Source organism: Lytechinus pictus, chromosome 7 (assembly GCF_037042905.1).
Source record: "Lytechinus pictus isolate F3 Inbred chromosome 7, Lp3.0, whole genome shotgun sequence".
Classification (NCBI taxonomy): Eukaryota; Metazoa; Echinodermata; class Echinoidea; order Temnopleuroida; family Toxopneustidae; genus Lytechinus; species Lytechinus pictus.
Window position 1 is genome coordinate 40,566,430 of NC_087251.1, and position 26,080 is coordinate 40,592,509.

At 38.5% G+C, this 26,080-nt stretch overlaps 1 protein-coding gene across 1 annotated transcript in view; it reads right to left on the reverse strand.

Moving 5' to 3' along the window:
• Nucleotides 1-11,802: 11,802 nt before the first annotated feature.
• Nucleotides 11,803-26,080, reverse strand: part of LOC129264219 (sodium- and chloride-dependent betaine transporter-like) — a 31,584-nt gene continuing 17,306 nt past the window's right edge. Inside the window, exon 6 of the mRNA XM_054902074.2 lies at nucleotides 11,803-11,910. Coding sequence (XP_054758049.1) covers nucleotides 11,803-11,910 — 108 coding nt within the window. The remainder of the gene's footprint in view (nucleotides 11,911-26,080) is intronic.

The window sequence follows — 26,080 nt, forward strand, 5'->3', positions numbered from 1 at the left end:
CCCTGAAAGAAACAAAACGTACAAAACTGAATAATAGAAAATCTCAAATTAAGATGTTTCAATAGTTTAGAATAAACATATATTTAGAATCAATACTAAAACAAATATTTATTTTTATACAACTTGCTTTAAATACCCAGACCGGACCCAAAAGTGAAATTGACGAATCATTATACCAATCGAAAGCTTATAAACAATAATGCAAGCTTTATGTATTTTCACTGCTTACAAGCTAAGTATTTTGCTTAACCCTTAAAGACTGGAATATTGTGAAGCATAAGAGGACTGGGGAGCTGATTCAGCCCCTCCCCCCTATTGATCTCGGCCGTCGACCGCGCGATCGCGACGAAAATTGACACGCGCGTTACTCACGGCATAATCCGCATAACTGTAGGATCAAATTGTTCAATAAAGATCATTACTATGAGCTTTTACATTTTTTATTTGTTTGTAGGTTTCTCATCAAATATACTTTCAAAATATCAAATATCACAATATTTTTATCATGTATTCTATTGTGTTTTTTTATTTCTCGTGTTTTTCTTTGTTTTTCGGCTTATCAAATTAATCAATTAAGACCGGGCTCATATTTTTTACGGAAATCATAGACAACTTTATACTGATCATAAAAAGATGAAATTAACCGAGTTTTATGAATTTTGGCAAAAACACAGTGCATTGGACTTGTGCACTGATTCATGTTTTGTGCAATTAGGGGTCTGATATGCACTTATGAAATGAATTATTTCAGAACCACGTACCAGGGGGTCGCAAAAAGTGATCTTAAAAATTGCGCAAGACTTAAAAGTCATGGCACGGCGCGGTACCAGCTTTTCGCGTTTGAGATTCATAGCGGAAAATGTCGAAGGGGGCTGAATCAGCCCACGCCCCCTATCTCATTACGATTCAGAATAGCTCGAATTATCGAGCTTCGAAAATAAGCTTTATAGTACTTTTCACCGGGCTCATACTGAGTTAGAAGCGTTGAGGTTCCATAGGTTTGTACACAGAAAACCTCGGTGATTTTTCTGCTTTTCAGATTACGCATTTTATTTTCTTCACTTCGATCACCATAGAGAAAATCATAAATCATAATAAAATTGTTCCCTTTCATTGGAACTCATCTTAATCACGGACTGAATGGAGTTTGGCGGTCAATTATGAGCCATAGATACCTATGACCATGGTGACGAGTCTGATACTGGCTAATTAATACAGAGACATGTTCCTAAGTGGGCATAACGGGTTCGAATGGCGACAGTGACACCGTAAGAAGTTGCTCTTGACTTCAAAGTTTTTCATGAGCACGCCCGGGCGCGTTGTGATGCGAGATAGAGACAAGGGAGGATGGGATGTGTACGAAAAGTGACTTGTTGTTCACCAAGTCGAATGGAACTGGGCTAAATATCTCTTACATCTCCAGTGACTACTTGAGTCCATTTAAGCAGACTGAAGAGATTAAAAATACCATTTTCTTTTTAGAGGGAGAGAGAGAGTCGGGGTGTATAGAAAGGGGGGGGGGGGGAGTGAAGTCATCAATCTCTCCCACGTTTTTATCTGCCGATCTGATTGTTATTCATGTACTTGTGTGCTTGTGTCGATCGACAGAAAAATCATGGCGAGTACATCAGGGACCCGTCTTACAAAGAGTTATACGATTGATCCGATCAATCGCAAGTATGGAAAGCCAGCAACGTCAACATCTAAGATAAATGTTTGTTCAAAATATTTTCTAGAAATGCGGTTTATTCATAGTTACATTCACTGTTTTCTTGACAATTCGGTATGCTTCGATTTGTTTTCAAAGGACATTGTGCAAATTTCCTATGACACTGATGGATTTCCATAGAGTTATGATTGATTGGATCAATTGTAGCTCTTTGTTAGACGGGGCCCTGGAAGGATTCACTGATGATCACTTCAGTAATTTTTCTGAAGATTCAATCAATGTGATAATCATTATTTTGACGGCGAGATGAGCTTACAAAGTAACTTTTAAAAAGAGGGGATAGACACATCCATCCGAGTTAACGAAAAGATTTCCTTTCATTTCCTTTCATTGTAAAATAAACGTATTAAGATGGCATACTAGATTATAAAATCAGGACTGTGCGTCATACACCATGACTGCTTTTAATAAATCGTCTTATGGTAAATTACATCCTCATTCACTCAATTTTATCTACTTTACAAAGAATGATCAATGGTTTTCAATCATTACATTATTTTGGTATTTATTCCGACTTCAAATAAGTTCAGTCCCTCCAGTTTGATATTTGATTTCTCCAGTACATGATGTATTTTCAGAGTTTTTGACTGCCGAAGTAATTAACATCGATAGGTAATCCAGAAGCCTACATGTCGAATCACAGGTGATATCATTACAGCTTGAAGAGTACTTCTAAACACCAAGTTTGTAAGGTTACACCAAGAACAGTCGAGCAGTGTAGGCTCACTGAGATTCCAAAATGGCGCAGCTACTATTACGGGTGTATACAAAAATAAAAGAGCTTGACCTTTGAAATTTAGCCGAATGTCACATTTCTCTTGTTCCCTAGAAAGCAATGTTTAGCCAGGAAATGCAATATCTAATTCTGAAGCCCGTTGTCTTAATTTATTCTGACCATTCCAATCGCTTGAACTTTTTATAAAGGATATCGGGACCCTTGCAGAAAGAGATGCCTTTCTCAACAAATAAATCACAAGTCTCTAGTCCGCGCATTTCATTGGCTAAAAATCACGTTGCGATTGATTTCAGTGTTACGTTTGATTGCATCTATTTTTGAAACGGACCCCTGGTTTATTGAAATTGCTCAAGCACGAATGCAACATCAGCGTATGCCACTCACAGTAAAACAAAAACCGAAATGAGAAAAGAATTACGATCTCAAAGAATGAAAAAAAAATTAAAGGCATTTTGACATTTGATTCTGCATTTCAATTTATCTTTCATGATTTTCATTACTCTGGAAGATATGAGGGTCGCAATGAAATAAAGAACCGAAACTGAATATTCCCCAATACTTACATTAATTCATAATTTATATGTTTTGCTCTCACCATTATATATTTCGCACGAAACATAAAATCTTAATAGAGCAATTATCCCAGTGCATGAACCGAGATAATTTATCTCATAGACACCATATTCATATAAGATGTAAAACAAGAATATAAAACATAATTTCACAAACACAACATACAACTACGTTTGTATTCAGTTAAAAAAAGCACATCATGACAACGTCTAGTTTGCTTCCAAACTTAAAACTTTTTTGAAAAAAAAAACATTCCAAATATAGTTTTCTTTAAAAATTCAAATCAATTAAATCACAATCGAGCCATTTGAGACAAACAAATAAAGTACTTTGGCAGATAATCAAGGCAAAATGACGGCGGGCATACTGAATGATCATGGGAGATTTTAATCAATAGTTAGACCTACAAATGTGATCACAATGAATATGAATGAGGACCATCTTAAGAAAGGATCAACAACCCTTGGGCTTGATGATCGCATGTGAAAGGCAGGGGGGGCGGGGGGGGGGGGGGGTAGAAAGCCAAGCATAGGGAAACACTTACTTGAACAATATACACCCTTGGGAGATATTTCAAATAAAAGAACAAAGGTTCGAACCCATCATGATATTGAATGATATCGAATGAATGAGTTTTTGCTCCATCCACAATAAATGTTTTTGGCTTATTACGCCACCGATCAATATTGGTCATCATTCCAGGTTATATTATTGATTGACCATTTATAATTGGTATCGAACTCATCGAAATATTTTAGGATCGACTGGTTACCATTTGTAACTGCTATTTTTAAAGTATTGACTGGTCATCATTTATGACTGTTATCGCAGCAAACTTCGTATAAGCGCAGCAAACTTCGTAAGCGTGATGATATCAAAGTGTTCGGAAACGATTTGATTTAAACGACGAAATAAGGATGACGCCTAAACAAGTCGGATGCATAATCCCACTCAACTAAATTGTTCTCATGTCGTGACAACCGCATCTTTATCTAAGGCAAATGGAGAGCCAACCATGATAATTTATAGTTCAAGAAATGTGGTGAAGGGGAGGTAAAAACAAAAACAAAATCCTCGAAGACGAAACACCTCCATCTTCGGAAATGCCTGGTCAATGTCAGTTTATTCAATTGATCATTAACACCACGTTATGAAATGGAACCATACGATCGAGAATTAATATTTTAAAAAATATGATGGGAAAAGGATATGCCATTTCCTCGACCATCTTTGATCCTACACGATTGTTATTCATACAAATATATTGTTAATTACAAAATGGGCCTGAAGGCGTGCCAATGTTTTGGTTGTCTCTCAATGAGACTCCTCGAGTGTTCGCTCAATTACGCCGCAGGGAATAGATGGTCTATAAAGAGACTATGAACCTCCTACTTCAAATGATGATGATGTTTTCTTTTAATCTCCATCGATTGAAGAGAGGTGAAGAATCACGGTAGAGGCTTAAATAAAGAAAGCCTCTTACTTAAAATTAAGAGTGGATGCTTGTGGGGGTGCCGTTATACCGCCGCGACACGCGCGAAAATACTCGGCTGACTTCAAAACCACTTACTTTCTCTCGCCCAAAAGACTGGAGGCTTTTGACGTCTGTTATAGCAATGTGCATCTATTTCAATGTTTAGACATGTATTCATGCCAGAAGCAAGTACATGCCAATGAAAATGTTTAATCTATCACACAAAGTTCTGATAAGGAGGAGGAGATGGTGGTAGTTGTGCATTTCATCTTTGATTTTGATTTTAGTGATTTCTTTCGTTTTTAAAGGACTTCACACCTTTCTCTTTAGAGAAGTTCAACCAAATAGAATCTCAATATCAATCTCCGTTTCCTTATTTCGGGGATGTAAATAAATCGTGGTTGGCAATCACGTGGGACGGAGAAACCATGTCCTTCCCGCCAATTTCTAAGTTTGGTATATTATTTGTTACTATTTTAAGCCAAAATGCTTGCTACTAGAGTGTCGCTAAGGCGAGCAAATAATACGCCCGCCTTTTAACGCGGAAAATGGAGTTATTGGTCAAGCAAGAAAAGTGGAAGGTAGCGACTTAACCTTTGACCTTCTGACCTCAAAATCAATAAAATTCCTGGGATCTATGCTAGTATCATACACACCAGATTATATGAGCCCAGGTTAAGTTAAACTGAAGTTATCGCATTTACATGGACTGCAGAAAGGTATAGATGAAAACATGTCACTGTGACCTTGACCTCAAAATCGATTGGCTCCCTGTGAACCATGCTAGTATCATACACACCAAATTATATATGAGCCTAGGTTAAGTTAATCTGAAGTAATCGCGTTTACAAGGACTGCAGAAGGGTAGGATGAAAACATGTCAGTGTGACCTTGACCTTTGACCTTTTGACCTAAAATCGATAGGCCTCCTGGGACCCATGCTAGTATCATACACACTTAATTATATGAGCATAGGTTAAGTTAAACTGAAGTTATCGCGTGTACAAGGAAAAGTTAACGGACGGACTCAAATCGATGTTGATGGCAACCGGTACAAAATTTTGCAATCATCATTTTAAGTTTCGTATTCTCTAGCTCTCTATTTACCAAATGCATAAATAATCTGCTGTTACCAAAATCATACCAAGGAGCATAGGCTTCCAAAAATATTTATACCCCTTTATTAAAAATGTCCAGGATTGACAGTTCCATTGATTTTCCTAGCGTTATCAAGGAAACATCTTTGACAAGACATCTTTTAAGTCAGAGAATAAATGTTGTGGTCATTCGAAGACCACATTGTTTTTATTCATGACGCATCAATTTTCGTTGGGCCTTATCCTTGCCCCCATTCTACAGTATATGGGAGGCGCGATAGCTCAGTCGGTATTAGAGCGGGGGTCTCAGATTCCGGGGACCCGGGTTCGATTTCCACTTGGTGCGCGAGTGCCCTTTGGCAAGGCATTAATCCTCATTTACATTACCATGTCTCTTGAAGAGGACCTTAAGCCATCAGTCCTCTGGTTGCTTGCTTACATGCATTCATGCTTTCTTAGCAATCAGGTAAAAAAAAATCGTCACCTTTTACCATTTACCATATAAAAAAAAAACATCTGTTTTTTTTATATGGTAAATGATTCAGTTCAGTTCATTTATTTTCCATTAAAAACTCAATCAAAATAAATATATACAAAATTCATGAATAGAATTCGGAAGGAACTCAAGAAAAGCATAGCTTGCGAGGATTGTGCCCTTATTGACAAAACAAAACAGATATGTTATTACATTAAAAGATTTGAAGAATAAATACTTGGAAGTTGGAACTGTAATTGGAAGGAAATTAAAAAAATAGCTGAGGAAGAAAATGTGCCTCTACGAGTCTACCACACTAATGGGGCGTTGCAAGAAACTTGCGATCAATCGTAAGTCTATTTTCGTTCCCGAAATCAAGCATATGCCGTGCAATTAATTGCAAATCTGCAATTGATTGCTATTCTGCTCCATGAAACAAGGATTGTAATCTGATTTGCTGTAGCTAAAAGTGATCAATCAAATGTAAAATTGCAACAGAATATTTGCGATTGATTGCAAATATTCTCTTGCAACACCCCTTAAGTCTACAAATTAAGGAAATGTTTTTCAATTCAAATCAATTCAATTTATTTATTTTCATTTCAAAACAGCTTATGGATTGTTTAATTCATTTCAATTTTTTAGATCAAGTCTGAATTCATTAAAAAAAAAATAGACTCCCGGTGGAAGTTCTTCGTGTAATACAATTTTTTAAAAAGGAAACTCTTTACACTCATGTTTTGATCAATCCATATGGGGTCAGTTTATCTAATTTTAGATTGATGTTGCATCCACAATAAAGACCAAATAATGTGCAATGAATCCAATGAATGTTCGAAAGAATGCGACCCATTTAAGCAACTGACTGCATGTCCAGCTGTCAGCAATTATCAATGTTTACATTTTGACGAATGGCAAGGGTGATGCGTTCCTATAAACACAAATAAAATAATAATATTGTCCATTTACATAATTTTTATAGCGCAGATAGTATATGCATAATACTCTGCTGCGCTTGATACTTGATATCATTATTACCCGGCTGTAGCTACGCCACCATATAAATCCTACCGGGTACCAATTCACCTCACCTGGGTTGAGTGCAACACATGTGGATCAATTTCTTGCTGAATGAAAATACGTCATGGCTTGGATTCGGACCCACGACCCTCTGTTTCAAAGTCCGAAGACTGATCCACTGGGCCACAAGGAGAAAGGGGGCACGCCTGAAATATGCCCTTCTTCATGTGAATGCGATTATTTTGTTTTAAAAAATCGTATGTCGAGCTGAATAAAAAGGTCAAAGCCGCTTATCCAATTGATAATTTTCACTAAATTTATACTGCTTGAAGGTACTGAACACAAGAATAACTACTGAACCCGGAGAGAATCTCGAATTTTAGAAATTATCACACGTCAGCCTAGTCTGTAGAGTTTGATTAAATTGTTCAGCCATTGAATACCATTGGGTCATGTGGCATATTTAGTGTGGATTTTCCCACACAGGATTTACAAGAAATTAATAATTTTTCAGGCAAGATGATATAGTCTTTATTTGATGACTTATAAGCTCGGCTACACGACTTTTAAGAGAAGCACATTAGTATGCCCACAAATGCACTTTCATAATATTCCATGAAATATTTAATATAATCGCGTTTAATAACACTGTCCCTGCTTTGAAATGTTTTATAGAAACTGGAATGAAAACTGATGATGGAGGTTGGTTCGTTTTTGTGAAATCCATCAAACATGGGTAGTTGTGGTGTATTCTTTGTTGATCGGTATTCTGAACTATATAATCTACGGTAAGGCAATTACCTGAATTGATAGGATTCAAATAAATCCTCGACAACGCGCTTTCATTTATTGGCCGCTATCCTCGTAGGAATATTGCTTTTATCCTCGTACGTTCTAAGGTTTTTTTTTTAACAAAGGTCTAGTCTTTGCTTCATCACTAACAGGCAAATTTACTGAAAGAAAAGTAGACAGTTTTAAAGACAGATTAATTGTGCTGTATTATTGTAGTGCGCTTGGAGATTTCTGAAAAAAAGGTAAATGATATGCCCTATGTAAGCAAGTATAATTACTTTTAATAATTATTCACAAAGCGTTATAATGCATCTTTCCAAAACGGGCATAAAAATACCAACTGGTGGTATATACCGAAACTATCAGATGGTAGCATAATTTTTGTCTGTACTTACGCCACCGACAAAAGAGGGCGTATTGATAACTGGTAAAAAACGACGGTGGTGCAAACACTGACAAATAATATCCCATATGACAGAAATAGACTAGAATTGTACAGTACAAGGAAACATATTCAGCGACTTGACTTCCATGAAAGGGGGTGGATAAAGAAATCTTGTGAAATGTGAGAATTGCTGCACCATTTTCATAACGGAAGAACAATATGCGACATATTGAAGTCATAACTTTTCACTTCGGATATACAATATCCATTTGAGGAAACACATACAGGTTGAAGAGGTGGGATGGGAGATGGTGACATAGCAGGAGAAGGTGCTGGTTTGTAAACAGAGGAATCTTTTTGAGAAGCGAGAGGGGGATTTAGGTTGAATGTGAGATATAAAAGTGGCTACCAATTAGCGATTCGTGGACAATTCGAACATATATGCAGACTTACAATCCAGTGTACATACAGACATACAGACGAGAAAATTATGAGAAGGACGGGGATCAAAGTACTTCTTATAAAGGTCATGATCACGTGACAAAACCATGCAGAGGGTTTCCAAGATGAGTACCCAAACACTCTTCATGTCAGTGTGCAGAGTTCATAGCATTCTATACGCCCCTGTGCACCTGCGTTAACGCATCCCTTATTCAAATTTGTTCTCCAGAATACCGGTGGAAAATCGCTTTCCCGCCAATCAATATCCCATCTCAAGTTAATGTACTCCAAGGCGAGAATATACACCATGTTAGAGAATTGGAAACATGGGTTAGAAGAAATAAAGGCAATCTATGAAAACCCAATCATCCTTCGGGTGTAAAACGCACCGTGACAGTTTGAGCGACATACATGCGGATAATTTCCCTCTCATCGAGATACCAATATACACGCGTTGGGGAATTGCTAAAACACGTGTGCACTTGATAATATCTATTGGGACTTTGTCTGGTAAATTAATAGATGTTTGTTCCTCATTATTCCTTCCTGATGAAATGAACCATACATTGATTAGGGCAGGCGAGCAACACTAAACAAAGTTTACAACTCCATCACGTGTGGTTCAGCCGCTGCTGCACTATACACTGCAAAAACACTGGTATTGATTTAACACCAGCCCGGAATATATATATATGTCCACACCAGAGCCAAGTGTTAAACTACACCAGTTTGGTTTCGGTCTGACACCAGATAGGTGTTTATACAACACCAATTAGAATTAAAACAGCATTGGTTTGATTCCAAACTGGTGATGTTTCAATACTTCTCTGGTGTGGACATATATAGATTCCGGGCTGGAGTTAAATCAACACCGGAGTTTTTGCAGTGTACTTTCCGCTATGTATTTTAGAACTCACAATGCTCTAATTAACAGAAACAAGATGGGGATGTGGAAAATCGATCACTAAGAACAATTATAGGTATCACCAATCAAAAGAATACACGTACTTCCAATACAATACAGGACTTGTTTAATTTGTGTAATCTCAAAGTTTTTATCTATCCCATGTTATCGTCTCCAATACATTATACTCCATATCGATGATTGTATTACCATTGCAATCCTAATAATGAAGTTATTATCCCCGCCACATATCTATTCAATGCATTGATTAAAATACAACAGCTTGGTGAAGCAGATCACATGTAGGCCATGACTTTTCCTTTTGTTGCTAAGGTGGTGGATTGTTTAACCCGTCGCCATAGAGAGCCCGAGTCAACCGGGCATCCCCAGAGGTCAAAGGGCAAGCACACACGAAGAACTACAGCGCCAAATTTAATAGTCACTAGAAAAGAACACGTGAATTGGTTCGTAAATGGTTAGCCCTCTGCGAATGATGTTCACCAAAACAAATCTACAGTCAACATAATTTTTACTGAGGAAACTAACTATTTTCTGTGGAAAGTAAAAATAATCATACACTTTATGATTGTTTCGTTGAAAACAAGTTGGCATTTTTTTAGTACACCAAATCACGTTTTAGAGCAATTTTGGGTCCGACGTGCACTTACAAAATTTCAGAACCGCGTAACTGGCCGTCGAAAATTTGGTCCCGAAAGATGCAGTCAGCGAAAGACCCGGTCAAAATTTTTTTTCGCTCGGCAGCATAGCCACAATATCGTCGAGGTGGGATCAAACTCGCCCCCCCCCCCCCATTACTGCTTACTTTTCCTTGACCCTTGTGCTGAACAATTTTATTATCGGGGGTTACCCACCTTTCGTCACTCCCAATACATTCAATTATTGTTTATATGCTCGTTAATTTTAAGATTAACATGATTAGTTCATGGTACATTAGTGCCTGTCCCAGGCGTGGGGATATTCCGACATCCCTTTTATACAGTCCATAACATTGTTATGACAAAATATCGCCGGTTCAAGTTCGGATGATTAACTTTTCAAGGCCTTGTATATTATTATCGGTTGTATAAAGGATTGTGCAGTGCTCGCTGACAAAATCAGTATTTGAACCAATTATACTTTGAAGATAATTCGGAGTAAATCAGGGACAAATTTCGAATAGTCAAGGCCCAAAATTATGTTTTGAGGATTTTTTTTTGTTTACTCTACTCCAACATAGATTGCGGGGAAATGATTGATAATGTGACGCGAGCAAACGCAAATTATTCTGAACCGAGACGCATTAAAAACGTCACATTCTAATCACACTGCGTTTATTAAATTTTAATTGCGTTATACGAGCATTAAGCCTTGTTATACCAACGTATCGACTCGTTTAACGTGAAAGGTTACCAGACAGGGGCTTATCAAACTTGCACTTCATTTTCTTAATTAGTCGTTATTACATCAATGCATGCAATACCATAGTTAATTCTGCTTTAAGAATGATTTGATGCAAGAAATAGGCCTACGGAATATTATAGTTCCAGCCTTCTAAACTTATTAGTAAGTCCCCATGATACATCTTTACCTTGAACATAATGAAGTCAAAGGCGGATCAGTCTGTTTTGTATCACACATTAATTAGTCTATAAATGAGGTTACTCTCTAGACATAGTACAACATGACTACATACCATTACATATTTGATGGAATCTGCAGACTTGCTTGTTCATATAGCTTTGCAAGAGGATTAATTAGAGTGAGGAAGCTCAGAGTATATAAATCATAAACAATTGTGTTGTTTATGTTGTTTTGCTTTCTTCAGCATTTCAAACAATCTTTTAAAAGAATTTTTGTTCTAAATATTTCGTTCTGAATATTTAGAGATTCGATATATATTATTTATGATATATAATGAACACAATAAGTATCACAAATTTTCTAATTCTCAGTTAAACATTGAAATAAATAAGCCCCAGACGTCTCCTTGTTATGCCTCTCTTTTCCCCCTTTTCTTCCGTTTTTGTTTTCATTTTTCCCTCCTTTCCTCCATTTTTCATAACTTGAAAAATCGCTAGTGATAGTCGACCCAGGCCCCTCCCATGTGCCGCCGCCACCCATGGCAATACACGCAGTGATATATGAACAGCTAATGGATTCTCTTGATAAGAATAGATTACCTGATGAAGTTATGCTTGTGTTTATTGTAGCTTCCGAGAGCAATGAGGACTCCTTGACCAAGCGAGTAAGAGAAGAAGATCTGAGTGGCTGCGTCCATCCATACCTGACAATATAAAGGTACATAATTTCATTCATTATTCAGAAAACTGAGCATTCGACAATCATAAAATGAGGTGATAATTATAGAACGTGAAATTATTTATTACTTTATTGCTAAGAAATTTGATCTAGGAGCAAAGGAAGAAACATGTGACACATTTTTTTTTCGTATAAAGGATTCAGATTATTCAAATATCTGCCTCCCATAATATAGACCTTTTAAAAAGGCACTTCCAATATAGAGAGAATATGAAGTGTCCTTATGAAATTGATATTACAATAAAGTAATACAATTACGAGTATTTTGTTGAACAGCGATCGCTATTATAAAAAATGTACCCCCTTAAGGAAGGGATAATTATATTAAAACCGTTATTTATTTTTGCGATTTTCTCGTTACAACACAGAACCGTATGTCTATTTATCATTTTTAGACCCATGTAACGATTTACTCTACTCGAGAATTGTTTATTAGCACAGATCTCTGAAGACCAGATAGATGTCGGTAGGACCATTCCATCCTAATCACATACGTCATAAAAAAGGGCTAAATGTGTCCACATATAGTGCATGGGAAAATGAAGTATGCCAGGAGAGACTCCACTATTTCATGACCTAATGACCCAGGTGCATTACGGTGCGTTTCCAAATGAATGATTGGAAGAGTCCGTGAGCAGTTCTTACAGAATCATGAATATAAGAGAATGAACTTTAAAAATAAATTAATAAAAAAAAAATAATGATTTCGTATAACGCACGTATCCACCTTCTTGGGTGCTCAAGCGCTCCTATAGCATACTGGCTAATGAGCTAGTCTACCGATTCGGTGCTCGCAGCTTTTTAAGGAATTGCTTCCTGCCGGTACCCATTTACTTCACCTGGGTTTGAGTGCAAAATTCGGTGGGTAAATTTCTTGCTGAAGGAAGACACGCCATGTCTGGGAATTGAAAGACTAGACCACGAGGCCCCCACATCCCAGCTAACAATACCCTCTTTCATCAGCCTCTCACTCCCTCTCATGTCTTACATGGACACGCCCTCTTTCTCCAGCCTCTCATTTCTTACATGGACACGCCCTCTTTCACCAGCCTCTCATTTCTTACATGGACACGCCCTCTTTCACCAGCCTCTCATTTCTTACATGGACATGCCCTCTTTCACCAGCCTCTTACTCCCTCTCATTTCTTACATGGACACACCCTCTTTCACCAGCCTATCACTCCCTCTTTTTCTTACATGGACACGCCCTCTTTCACCAGCCTCTCACTCCCTCTCATTTCTTACATGGAAACGCCCTCTTTCACCAGCCTCTAATTTCTTACATGGACACACCCTCTTTCACCAGCCATTCACTCCCTCTCATTTCTTACATGGACACTCCCTCTCATTTCTTACATGTACACACCCTCTTTCACCAGCCTCTCATTTCTTACATGGACACGCCCTCTTTCACCAGCCTCTCACTCCCTCTCATTTCTTACATGTACACACCCTCTTTCACCAGCCTCTCACTCCCTCTCATTTCTTACATGTACACACCCTCTTTCACCAGCCTCTCACTCCCTCTCATTTCTTACATGTACACACCCTCTTTCACCAGCCTCTCACTCCCTCTCATTTCTTACATGGACACACCCTCTTTCACCAGCCTCTCACTCCCTCTCATTTCTTACATGGACGCGCCCTCTTCCATCAGCCTCTCACTCCCTCTAATTTCTTACATGGACACATTCTCTTTCACCAGCCTCTCACTCCCTCTCATTTCTCACATGGACACACCCTCTTTCACCAGCCTATCACTTCCACTTTTTTCTTACATGGACACGCCCTCTTTCACCAGCCACTCACTCCCTCTCATTTCTTCGAATGGAAACGCCCTCTTTCACCAGCCTCTAATTTCTTACATGGACACACCCTCTTTCACCAGCCATTCACTCCCTCTCATTTCTTACATGGACACTCCCTCTCATTTCTTACATGTACACACCCTCTTTCACCAGCCTCTCATTTCTTACATGGACACGCCCTCTTTCACCAGCCTCTCACTCCCTCTCATTTCTTACATGTACACACCCTCTTTCACCAGCCTCTCACTCCCTCTCATTTCTTACATGTACACACCCTCTTTCACCAGCCTCTCACTCCCTCTCATTTCTTACATGTACACACCCTCTTTCACCAGCCTCTCACTCCCTCTCATTTCTTACATGGACACACCCTCTTTCACCAGCCTCTCACTCCCTCTCATTTCTTACATGGACACGCCCTCTTTCACCAGCCTCTCACTCCCTCTCATTTCTTACATGTACACACCCTCTTTCACCAGCCTCTCACTCCCTCTCATTTCTTACATGGACACGCCCTCTTTCACCAGCCTCTCACTCCCTCTCATTTCTTACATGGACGCGCCCTCTTTCATCAGCCTCTCACTCCCTCTAATTTCTTACATGGACACATTCTCTTTCACCAGCCTCTCACTCCCTCTCATTTCTCACATGGACACACCCTCTTTCACCAACCTATCACTTCCACTTTTTTCTTACATGGACACGCCCTCTTTCACCAGCCTCTAATTTCTTACATGGACAGCCATTCACTCCCTCTCATTTCTTCGAATGGAAACGCCCTCTTTCACCAGCCTCTAATTTCTTACATGGACAGCCATTCACTCCCTCTCATTTCATACATGGACACGCCCTCTTTCACCAGCCTCTCACTCCGTCTAATTTCTTACATGGACACGCCCTCTTTCACCAGCCTCTCACTCCCTCTCATTTCTTACATGTACACACCCTCTTTCACCAGCCTCTCACTCCTCATTTCCTACATGGACACGCCCTCTTTCACCAGCCTCTCACTCCCTCTCATTTCTTACATGGACACGCCCTCTTTCACCAGCCTCTCACTCCATCTCATTTCTTACATGGACGCGCCCTCTTTCACCAGCCTCTCACTCCCTCTCATTTCTTACATGGACACGCCCTCTTTCACTAGCCTCTCACTCCCTCTCATTTCTCACATGGACACACCCTCTTTCACCATTCTATCACTTCCTCTTTTTTCTTACATGGACACGCCCTCTTTCACCAGCCTCTCACTCCCTCTCATTTCTTACATGGAAACGCCCTCTTTCACCAGCCTCTAATTTCTTACATGGACGCGCCCATTGTCACCAGCCATTCACTCCCTCTCATTTCATACATGGACACACCCTCTTTCACCAGCCATTCACTCCCTCTCATTTCTTACATGGACACACCCTCTTTCACCAGCCTCTCATTTCTTACATGGACACGCCCTCTTTCACCAGCCTCTCACTCCCTCTAATTTCTTACATGGACACGCCCTCTTTCACCAGCCTCTCCCTCCCTCTCATTTCTTACATGGACAAGCCCTCTTTCACCAGCCTCTCACTCCCTCTACTTTCTTACATGGACACGCCCTCTTTCACCAGCATCTCACTCCCCCTCATTTCTTACATGGACACGCCCTCTTTCACCAGCCTCTCATTACTTACATGGACACGCTCTCTTTCACCAGCCTCTTACTCCATCTCATTTAATACATGGACATGCCCTCTTTCATAATTCAATGAAGCCATTAGTACTCCTACATCCAGGAACCAGGAGAAAAGAGACTTCATTTTTACTTCTTTTTTTTTGCAAAACTATTATGGAACGATAATATAACGAAATAAAGTTAACATGGAAAGTTTAAATAATTGTCTTTCTGCGAGCAGTGCATCGGTATGCAAGATCATGTATTGATTGCTTCAAGACACAATCATCGTGAATCGTTTACAACCAATCCAATTATCAACCGTGTGAGAAGCATAAAATAAAAAATGTTCCCATATTATTCGGCTATTATGATCAGTGTGAAACAATGAATGCCATCTTAAAATTAATTCATAATTAATACAGGGGCGGCCTCACATTTGGCCCCTATGATTTTTCAAGATGTAAAAAAATGAGAAAATGGGGTACAAATAAAACAAGAAAGAAGAGTATGAAATAGGTCTGGGCCGTATTCACTCAATAAATCCCTATAACTCATTTGAGAAAAACACCTGACGTCACCTTCCGATCATTATCAAATGAAAGCATTTCGTCTCATTTCTCAGAAAAAATATGAAATAAGTCATGATCATTAAAGCATTGTGCGCTATGCTCAATGATCACTAAGGTCTGAAGTAGATATGCACTATCGCATACAATTATTCATAATCCTGATCATAATTTGCAACTAGGTGCAAAACAAAGGCTATACTTTTCCATTTCATATGATATATAATTATTATGATAGCAAAATTAGGACCTTTTTTAGGTTCCAGCATCTTCTCATTTTACATTGTTATATGAAGTGTACAAATAATTAATTGGGACCCTGTAGACGTTAATGTAATTATGGAGGCCTTCTAGCAACAATCTACTTTTTTTTATTAATAAGGCAAATTTCAAATGGGACTTTTTTATCAGCAAACATAATTTGTCGGCAAACGTACCTTAATATTACGTAAAAGCCCAGAGATGGAAAGACATCCTCCGTTGGAAATATTACCATGCATTATGGTGAAAGTGTTACTAAGCTATTATTCATGTGGTTCTCGAAATACCTAATGCTATTAAGATCATTATCTGACACATTTGCCTTTGGGGATAAGTTATTAAAACTTGAATATGATGGAATCGCATCTTTGCGTCTATTTAAAAAATAGAGTACAAGGATTCGAGTCATCTTAGTACATGTAGCGTATGGACCAGATACTTGAAATCACCAGAAACTGATAAACATTTGGGAGAAACAATTAGGCCTACGATTATGAGAAATAATTTCATCCAACCTTAAAAGTAAGACCAGTCAGGTAAGAACATGAGGAATTAGTAGTAGCTGATATCACGCAGGGTATGAATGGTATACTGTCAAAACGCTCCACTTTATCATCACTCCATGGGATGCGGTACACGTCATCAATTTGCAATCGGACAAAAACAAAACAAGAATGGAGCGGACAAAAATCCTCCAGTTAAGACAGAAGGGGATGGAGAAATCTCATTTAGATATTGACATGACAAACGGCAGGATGCTCGCTTGTATTACATGTCCTGAAACAATATTGCCTTCATTTCCATCTTGATTTTGAATGTCAACGCTAGGATTATGGCGGGCCTTTAACAGAAGTAGTGTGCTTCGTCACTACTAGAGACACTCACGATATAACTACACGTAGGGAGTCTACCCTATTATATTTCTCCTACAATAATAATGTTTGTCAACCCTGACACATAAAAAGCTGTAGCTGTAGATTAGAGAACATTATCATTATTATTAAACAGGGAAACCTTACAGCTTGAATCTTTAAATCAATTAAATGGAAATTGATTCAAAACTGGTCAGAGATCAGTTGGTAAATTCCCGGCTTTTTGGATTGAACACCATTCACTGTTGACTTCAACTGGATCGGATCGGAGAAAGATATTAATATATATTATTGGCCATCACGATTCCATAAATGTAGTTGTTAAGTCTAGAGTCTAGACGATGAGAAGACGTGAATGAATGTGACAGAGCGAGCAATATGGAATATAATTTGAAACGCTTCGTCAGTAGAGTAAAGAGGTTTTGGTTGAGCCACCCCGGATCAGTTACAGTCCGTCGAATGGACGGTTTTAGATGGAGACATCTGCCTCGAAATAACATTTGTGCCAGAGCAATTGCACAGCACTTAACCTTCAAAATGGAGATTATGCTTTCTTAATCAATAACAAAAAGATTCACGCCGTATACGCCGTATTCACGCCGTATATCACTAAGCAATAAGAGCTTTGCTTTTCTCTGTATGTTTCTGACATAATACTCTACACACAGGAAATACGATGTACATATTTTGTTATGTTACCCTGAAATCATTTCCTTTTTATTCTAAATAGGGATTTTCTCTCTCGTGCTGTCTCTCCCTCTCTAAATCTTTCTCTCAATTATCATGAAGGTAAAACACACAGTAATAACGCGATAAATAACATTTTGCTATTACATGTGGGCGAGGTATAACACTATCGAAGTTTGCACTAACTAATATTATAGTAACGGGGGTAATTTGTTAATGAGGAGTCTGTGCATTCTATATGATTATAAGCATATCAATGAGTAAATCAATATCTTACACGAGTAGGCCGTAAAGTATGTAGGGTAGAGTAGGGTTAATAAGGCCCACTTTTTAAAATTTCCAATCATATCATTTCATACAAAGCAGTAGAAACACGATTAGACGACATGACCAATAATTATTGATCTGCAATCGATCTACATTATTCTGTAGAAGTGTTAGAAACAGCCGGTCTAATTAGTATATTACTGACTAATGAATATCTTTGACCGGTGGACTCATTCACTTCACCGAAATGGGGCAAATGAGCAAATTTCTAAGCAAGTGGAGTGCCTCTGGCAGTCTCGCCTGTATTACGCGATTCAATGTAGCAGCAGTGCTGACTTTAATAATGACTATAAAATAACTATAAACAAAAAACACCTTTCATATAGTAATATACTACTACGTTCATTGACAATAAATGACATTTGACCTTGATCAAGTGACCTAAGATTTGTCAGTGATACTTGATTACCCCTATATCCACATTTCATTAACTATATCCATAAACTTTCAAAGTTATGATGGCAATTCAACAATTACCCACAACGTGCATGACGTGGCCAAAGTTCATCGACCTTGGTCATGTGACCTGAAACTCGCACAGGATGTTCAGTGACACTTGATTACTCTTGACTTATGTCCACGTTTTATGAACTAGATCCATAAACTTTCAAAGTTACGATGGTAATTCAACAAAATTAATACCCCCAATATGACCAAAGTTCGTTGACCCCAAATGACTTTTGACTTTGGTCATTTGACCTGAAACTCGCACAGGATGTTCAGTGATACTTGATTACTCCTAACATGTCCAATTTTTATGAACTAGATCCATAAACTTTCAGAGTTACGATGGCAATTCAACAAATACCCCCAATATGACCAACGTTCATTGACCCTATGACCTTGGTCATGTGACCTGAAACTCGCACAGGATGTTCCTCTGAACAAGTACCTCAACAAGTATCTCTATACTTGATTACTCTTATGTCCAAGTTTTATGAACTAGATCCATAAACTTTCAAAGTTACGATGGAAATTCAACAAATACCCCCAATATGCCCAAAGTTCAATGACCCTAAATGACATTCGACCTTGGTCAAGTGACCTGAAACTCAGGCAGGATATTTAGTAATACTTCATTACCCCTATGTGTAAGTTTCATGAACTAGGTCTATATACTTTTTAAGTTATGATGTCATTTAAAAAACTTAACCTTATGTTAAGATTTCGATATTGATTCCCCCAACATGGTCTAAGTTCATTTACCCTAAGTGGCCTTTGACCTTGGTCATGTGACCTGAATCCAAGGCAGGATGTTCAGTAATACTTGATTACCCTTATGTCCAAATTTCATGAACTAGATCCATATACTTTCTAAGTTATGATGTCATTTCAAAAACTTAACCTTATGGTTAGGGTTTGATGTTGACGCTGCCGCCGCCGGAAAAGCAGCGAATATAGTCTCGCTCTGCTATGTGCAGGCGAGACAGCAACAACAACATAACTGGACATTTTAATAACCTTCTGCATAAAAATTCATAAATAGGGTATTTTCCTCACAAAACATATAATTCGAGCACGAAGTTCGAGCTGAACAATATAAGTTTTTTTCTTATAAGCATCGTTTGACACAATAAAGAGGTTACGTAGCTCAAGAAATGAATAGTGCGATAGTGAAGCTATAGCTGAAAATTTTGAGGAAAATGGCAAAAATTGAAATTTCCAACTATTTGTGTTATTTTACAGGAAGCGTATCACCCGCAAGAAATAGGCGTAATGCGCGCGCGAAACGCAAGCTGAAATTTGACGCATAAACATGATATATTACCGTGTTTACACTTAATCGGCAATTGGTTCTGAACCAAATGCCGATGCAGAATCGGCATTTGGATTGCGTTTACACGTTGTTACAGCTCGCGGTTCAGAACCGCGAGCCGATGCAAAAACCTGAAATGATACGCATACCTACAATATACGTCATAAATAAAGACAACGCTGGATCAGTGCGCTTACAATTACGTCACAATGGTAAAGTAATTGAAATGCGCACAAATAGCCGGTGCAGAATCGGCTTTCTGTTTACACGTAGTAAAAAAGCCGATTCTGCATCGGCTCGCGGTTCAGAACGGTGGTGCAAATTGCCGGTTCTGAACCGCGAGCCGATTCAAGTTGCTCGCGTTTACACGCTATGAAAAAGCCGATGCTGAATCGGCTCGCGGTTCAGAACCGCGAGCCGATTCAAATGCCGATTAAGTGTAAACACGGTATTGAGGAGTATGCGTCTCATTAATCAAATAATTACCGTGTTTACACTTAATCGGCAATTGGTTCTGAACCAAATGCCGATGCAGAATCGGCATTTGGATTGCGTTTACACGTTGTTACAGCTCGCGGTTCAGAACCGCGAGCCGATGCAAAAACCTGAAATGATACGCATACCTACAATATACGTCATAACAAAGACAACGCTGGATCAGTGCGCTTACAATTACGTCACAATGGTAAAGTAATTGAAATGCGCACAAATTGCCGGTGCAGAATCGGCTTTCTGTTTACACGTAGTAAAAAAGCCGATTCTGCATCGGCTCGCGGTTCAGAACCTACTACTTTGGTGGTGCAAATTGCCGGTTCTGAACCGCGAGCCGATTCAAGTTGCTCGCGTTTACACGCTATGAAAAAGCCGATGCTGAATCGGCTCGCGGTTCAGAACCGCGAGCCGATTCAAATGCCGATTAAGTGTAAACACGGTAAATGAGAGCGCGAAAGCGCAACCAGAAAATGATTGATACTCATACCGGAAAGGGGCTTTTTTGAGCAAGGGTGCTGATTCAACATTGTCTTGAGGAGGGGGCGGAATTTTATTTTGTCCATGATGATTTCCCCCAATAGGCTGCTCGGAGAGCTACAAAAGTTGAAGTTTAGATGCATGTCAGCTTTACTTTTATAAGATAAGTTTGCTTCACAATTTGTTTGTTTTTGTTGAGGGACTTGTCCTTCTGACCCCACCTCTCTAATCTGACTTCCATGACGTTGTATATTTTTCAAGTTCCAAATACTTTCTCGAAGCGTAAACTTTATTGATACGCGCTGTATGCCAATTCATGAAATTATCCAATTCGATATGCATCAGTACTCTGAACAATTTTCCGCAAAGTCAATTTACACATCAAATTAGAGAGCAACTTCTGTTTCCCAGATTGATGATTACATCAGTTCAATTCTTTATTCCATTTCCATTCAAAACATAATACAAAGTAATATAAAGCAATACAAATCAAATACAATTTTACAGACGAGCATTCTTACTTCGTAAAACAAAAAAAAACCAGTATAATATTCCACACATGATCCATCTTCCACACATGATCTATAATATTCTCTGCAGTCATAATAACACTCTATTAGTCCAACACTCCTTCATTCACTTCTCACGAATTCTCCTCAATGCTTAAATTCATATGGTAATAGATTATAAACTACACCATGTACACTTACTTGTTAGTTCATTGATTTTGGAGCCTTTATTCCGATAAACCAATATTATATCATGAAATAAGCTGCGCATCCCCGCCAACAAAAAAGGAAAAAAAAAGATTGCTAGAAAACTTAAACCTCGCTGCAAATGTTTTGACCCCCCCAAAAAAAAAAAAAAAACAACGAGAGGAACGCCTCTGGCAGTCTCTAGCCTGCATTACGCAATTCAATATGACCCTTGACCTTGTGACCTGAAACTCATGGAAGATGATCAATGATACTTGATTGACCTTATGTTTAAGTTTCATAAACTCGGTCCATATAGTAGTAATGAAATTTCACAATCTTAACCTTGGTTAAGATTTCAATGATGACGCCGCCTTCGGAGAAGCGGCGCCTATTATAATAATAGTCTCGCTCTGCTGTATGAAGCAGAGACAATAAAGCGAGATGGGCCTTTGAAATTTATATGCAGAAGTTAGAAATCTAAAAATCAGCTTTTAGACTGTGATTATCAAATTCTCTATAAAGCTATTCTTCAAATTTCAGACTATATATTATGGACCAGTAAATCAAACGCTATCAACACCACAAGATGCGAAAGAAAAGTGTCAAATGCGGCTACAATTATACTTAAAAAAATCAATTTTCAATCAAATCATTAAGAATTGTCACATATTTTTCGAGATGCATATGTGTAATGACGTCTAAATCTTTGTCACATATTTTTCGAGATGCATATGTGTAATGACGTCTTTGAAAGATGTGGAGGACATTTCTTATATTTCCTCACAATTTGTCAAATGTAGGTTAATTCTTACATGTAAAGAGCGTCTCTTTGACTACAAAATGAGTGGTCGTCTTGCGGAAGCTTTCCTTTCCTCGCCCCATCGGCAAAATGTAAGAGTATAATCAAAAGGACTATGTCCCTAGAGGTACTCTTATACACTGATCGCACCAGGCGGCTCTTGACAAGAAGGATGGCAAGAAAAAAATCATATCTAAGGGGAAGGAGTGAGATACCGGAGCACTCACTCTACAGAGGGGGGATATGAAAGATGGGAGCCGGTGGAGGAATGGGGGTATTTATTTTAGAGCGTGTGTACACACCACAACTCTCCCGTTACCGCGAGGGGGCAAACTGAAGCATATGGAAATTAGAGAACGGAGCAAAAAGCTCAAATGGCGGGTTAAAGACGTTGAAGATGAGAGTGGTGTATATCGATGCTTGTTTGACATCATTCAGGATGTGTTTTAGGTATAGATCGTCGTATCATTTTCTCTCTCTTTCTTTTCAAGTATTGCACCAATATAGTGTAAGCTAAATCATGGGCGGTTATAGAATCATGCATGCTAAGGCTTCATACTGGTATTTTCGACAGGACAGGTCATATATCAAACTGAATATTGTTTTGTTTCGGGAAAACATTTTTTGAAAGAGGTTTTGCTTATAATCATAGTGTGCATGCTTGTAGCCAAGGTATGACCATTTTTGTACTGTTCCCTGCTTATCAGTTATAACAATGAATTCCAAAATTGTATATATACAGCGCTTTATTATACTATAGAGATACTGCAAAGAAGATTCAACGTTAATAGGCTTTTCAAATCAAAATAAATCATCTATATTAATCATAATATCATATGACACAAATTATTAAATATATTTTCCCTGAAACTACTAAAGAGCATTGGCTTTTTTCAAAAAGCGGATATTTTCACTGGATTACTTGACTTATTTTACGTTATTTGGGTATCTTCAAAGAAAAAACAAGGGATATATAGGTATATGACTTCCCTTTCAGCGCAGCGTATTTTGATAAATAATTCAATTTAAACATTACTTCCCAAATTTACCAAGATAGCAGCATAATGAAATCATCCGTGCCTTGAAGCGAGGTGAGGTATTAAACAATGTCAGGTCAGTCAATAACACTACAAAGACCATCTAACCTGTATATCTATTGGCCAACTTCCATCATCGCGGCATGCAATATTAATTCCCATTCTTCAATTTTCATGCAAAGCATATCATTAACATTTCTCATATAAGCTATAGCTGGGAGTCTGGGACTCACATTATTCGTCATAGCATCACTCTCTCCTGTTGGTTTTAATCCGAAGGAAAAATTAAAGAGGAGCCTTAATAAGTCTGCAGTTGTCGTTATGGCGTACGAGCGATGTCGAAAGAGGGTCACACCATGCCCCTATAATTGGCGGATAGAGGTACGAATAAAGCCAAGATGATGCGCCTTTGGTAGCGTTCGGAGGCGAATACCGCAAATCATATTCAGATATAGAACGCATCGGTGGAGATCACTACATATAATTTAGATCAGAATACCACAAAGGGGGTTACGCTAACCCCAAGACATATAGACCCCTAATTGACTTGACCTCTATATCGATGACAATAGTTTGTTGTCGTAAATATTCATGGAGCGTCTTTCGCGTCGCCCATTTATTATAACGCACCGTGTGAGGCGCATTCAAACTATTAGCATTTTAAAGCTAAACTTTAAAACCACGATTTTGTATGAATGCCTAATTAAGTACATACTACTTCATTTATAAGCAATGGGGTTTTTTCAATTTCAACGGAAGAATAAAATATGTTTGCAAGAAAATTGGCCAGCTAAAGCGTACTGCGTGGTAGCATATTATCATTCATCACGTAGAATATTTTATCGCAAATCGTAATTTCATCGCACGTTGCAAAAACATGAACGATATTTATAATATCCTCGGGGTCACATCACAGAAAGTACAGGTACACGTGTCAACATAATGTTTGTCATCACGCTCGCTAATTATTTTAACATCTTACTCTGATCGAAACTCTAGCCGCGTATCCAAATTCCCTTCATATTTCCTACTCTTCTCTGTTTCTAAATAACGGCACAAGGTGAAGTTCTTTAACTATGGTGACATTTGTAAATGAGTTTATGTCGCATGTGGTTTAATGAAAACGAATAGTTACGTACATCGTTACTGTAAACTTGTCGTGGCTTGTGCGGTTTTCTCCAGAAATAAGGCAATAATCATGGATATCAGTCTTTTACAACAGAATGGAAAGTTAGCTCTAAAAATGTGTGTTCATATCCAATTCATGTCCATCGATAGATCGGCCAGCGGTCAAATTCACAAATCGCTTTTCGCGATATTAGTGTTGAGGATATTAAGGACGTCAGGGGCGAAATGGTCATGTTCAATCCAATATGACGAGGCCAGAGTCCCGCATTAAAATGGCGGCATTCTTTTCTTGCCTCCGGCGGGTGTTGCCGTTACAGGCTCAAAGGAGATATGAAAAATGCATTAAACATAATACCTGGACACCCAGAGGCGGTGGGGATAATTGTCTGACATTCATAGCGAATTGCTTTACGTCTTACGTTACAATGGTATCACTCCCTCTCTTGAGTGGGGCTGACCCTTCAAACGTCCGATGAAACTGTGTGATCCTCACGAGGAATCCTTAAAGTACATGCCAATGGGTTTAGCTCAATAGAGTACAATTATTCCATGGAGGTAGAACCTCCATGATTATTCCAAACCCCTTGTAGTTACCACTCTTCTGTATAGGCCTATATTTGTATAACTTGGATTTAAATGTTCACTGGATATCCAGGTGACAGGATCTCATTTTACGGTATGAATGACCAAGTCGCTTTTACCTGTCCGTGTCTTCTTTCGCTGTGCTTTTTATCTACTAATTCATCCGCCCAGGGGGCCGTTTCATAAAGCTGTTCGTAAGTTAAGAGCGACTTTAAGAACGACTGGTGAACCCTTCTTACGCGCTAAACCATCGCCAATTCAGTATACTATTTATCACAAGAAAGGATCACCAGTCGTTCTTAAAGTCGCTCTTAACTTACGAACAGCTTTATGAAACACCCACCGGTTTCGTTATCTTTTTACCTTTTTCTTCTCACCTCCCCTTGTCCCTTCTCTCTCTCTCTCTCTCACACACACACACACACACACACCCTCTCACACACGCCTTCTCTTTCCGGGACTGCTAGGTCATTACGAAATCCAATTATTTATCTGTTATCAATCAAAGCTCTTATTCTTATCCAAAAATATTGTACGAGGGTCCTTCATTTCCATCATTCACCATGCATCTGCCTGATCATCACTCAAAATATCATTAAAATTAATGAACGAGATGGAATCCGAGATAATTTGGATAACCGACATAAAATTTAAGTCATAAGGACAGGGAAATATACATGGAAGAGCAAATAAACTAAGAATAATTCATATAAAAGTAGAAGACAAGAATTGTGACAATCAAAATAATATCGGACAGAGAAATAGAAAGGTAGAGATTTGAAAATTCGAAAATTGTAAAATGCGTCAATACGATCACATCCGATGTGAATTGGTGATTTTGGAAGTAGATTAAGGAAAAAGTACATTTATGACGAGTAGTAATATTAAATAATAAATAAAATAACATAGGCGCATACGGTTTCCCACCTCATTCCTTGTATCCAGATTTTAATAATGTGCACGGCTATACGTTTCGTAGATGCTTAATAGT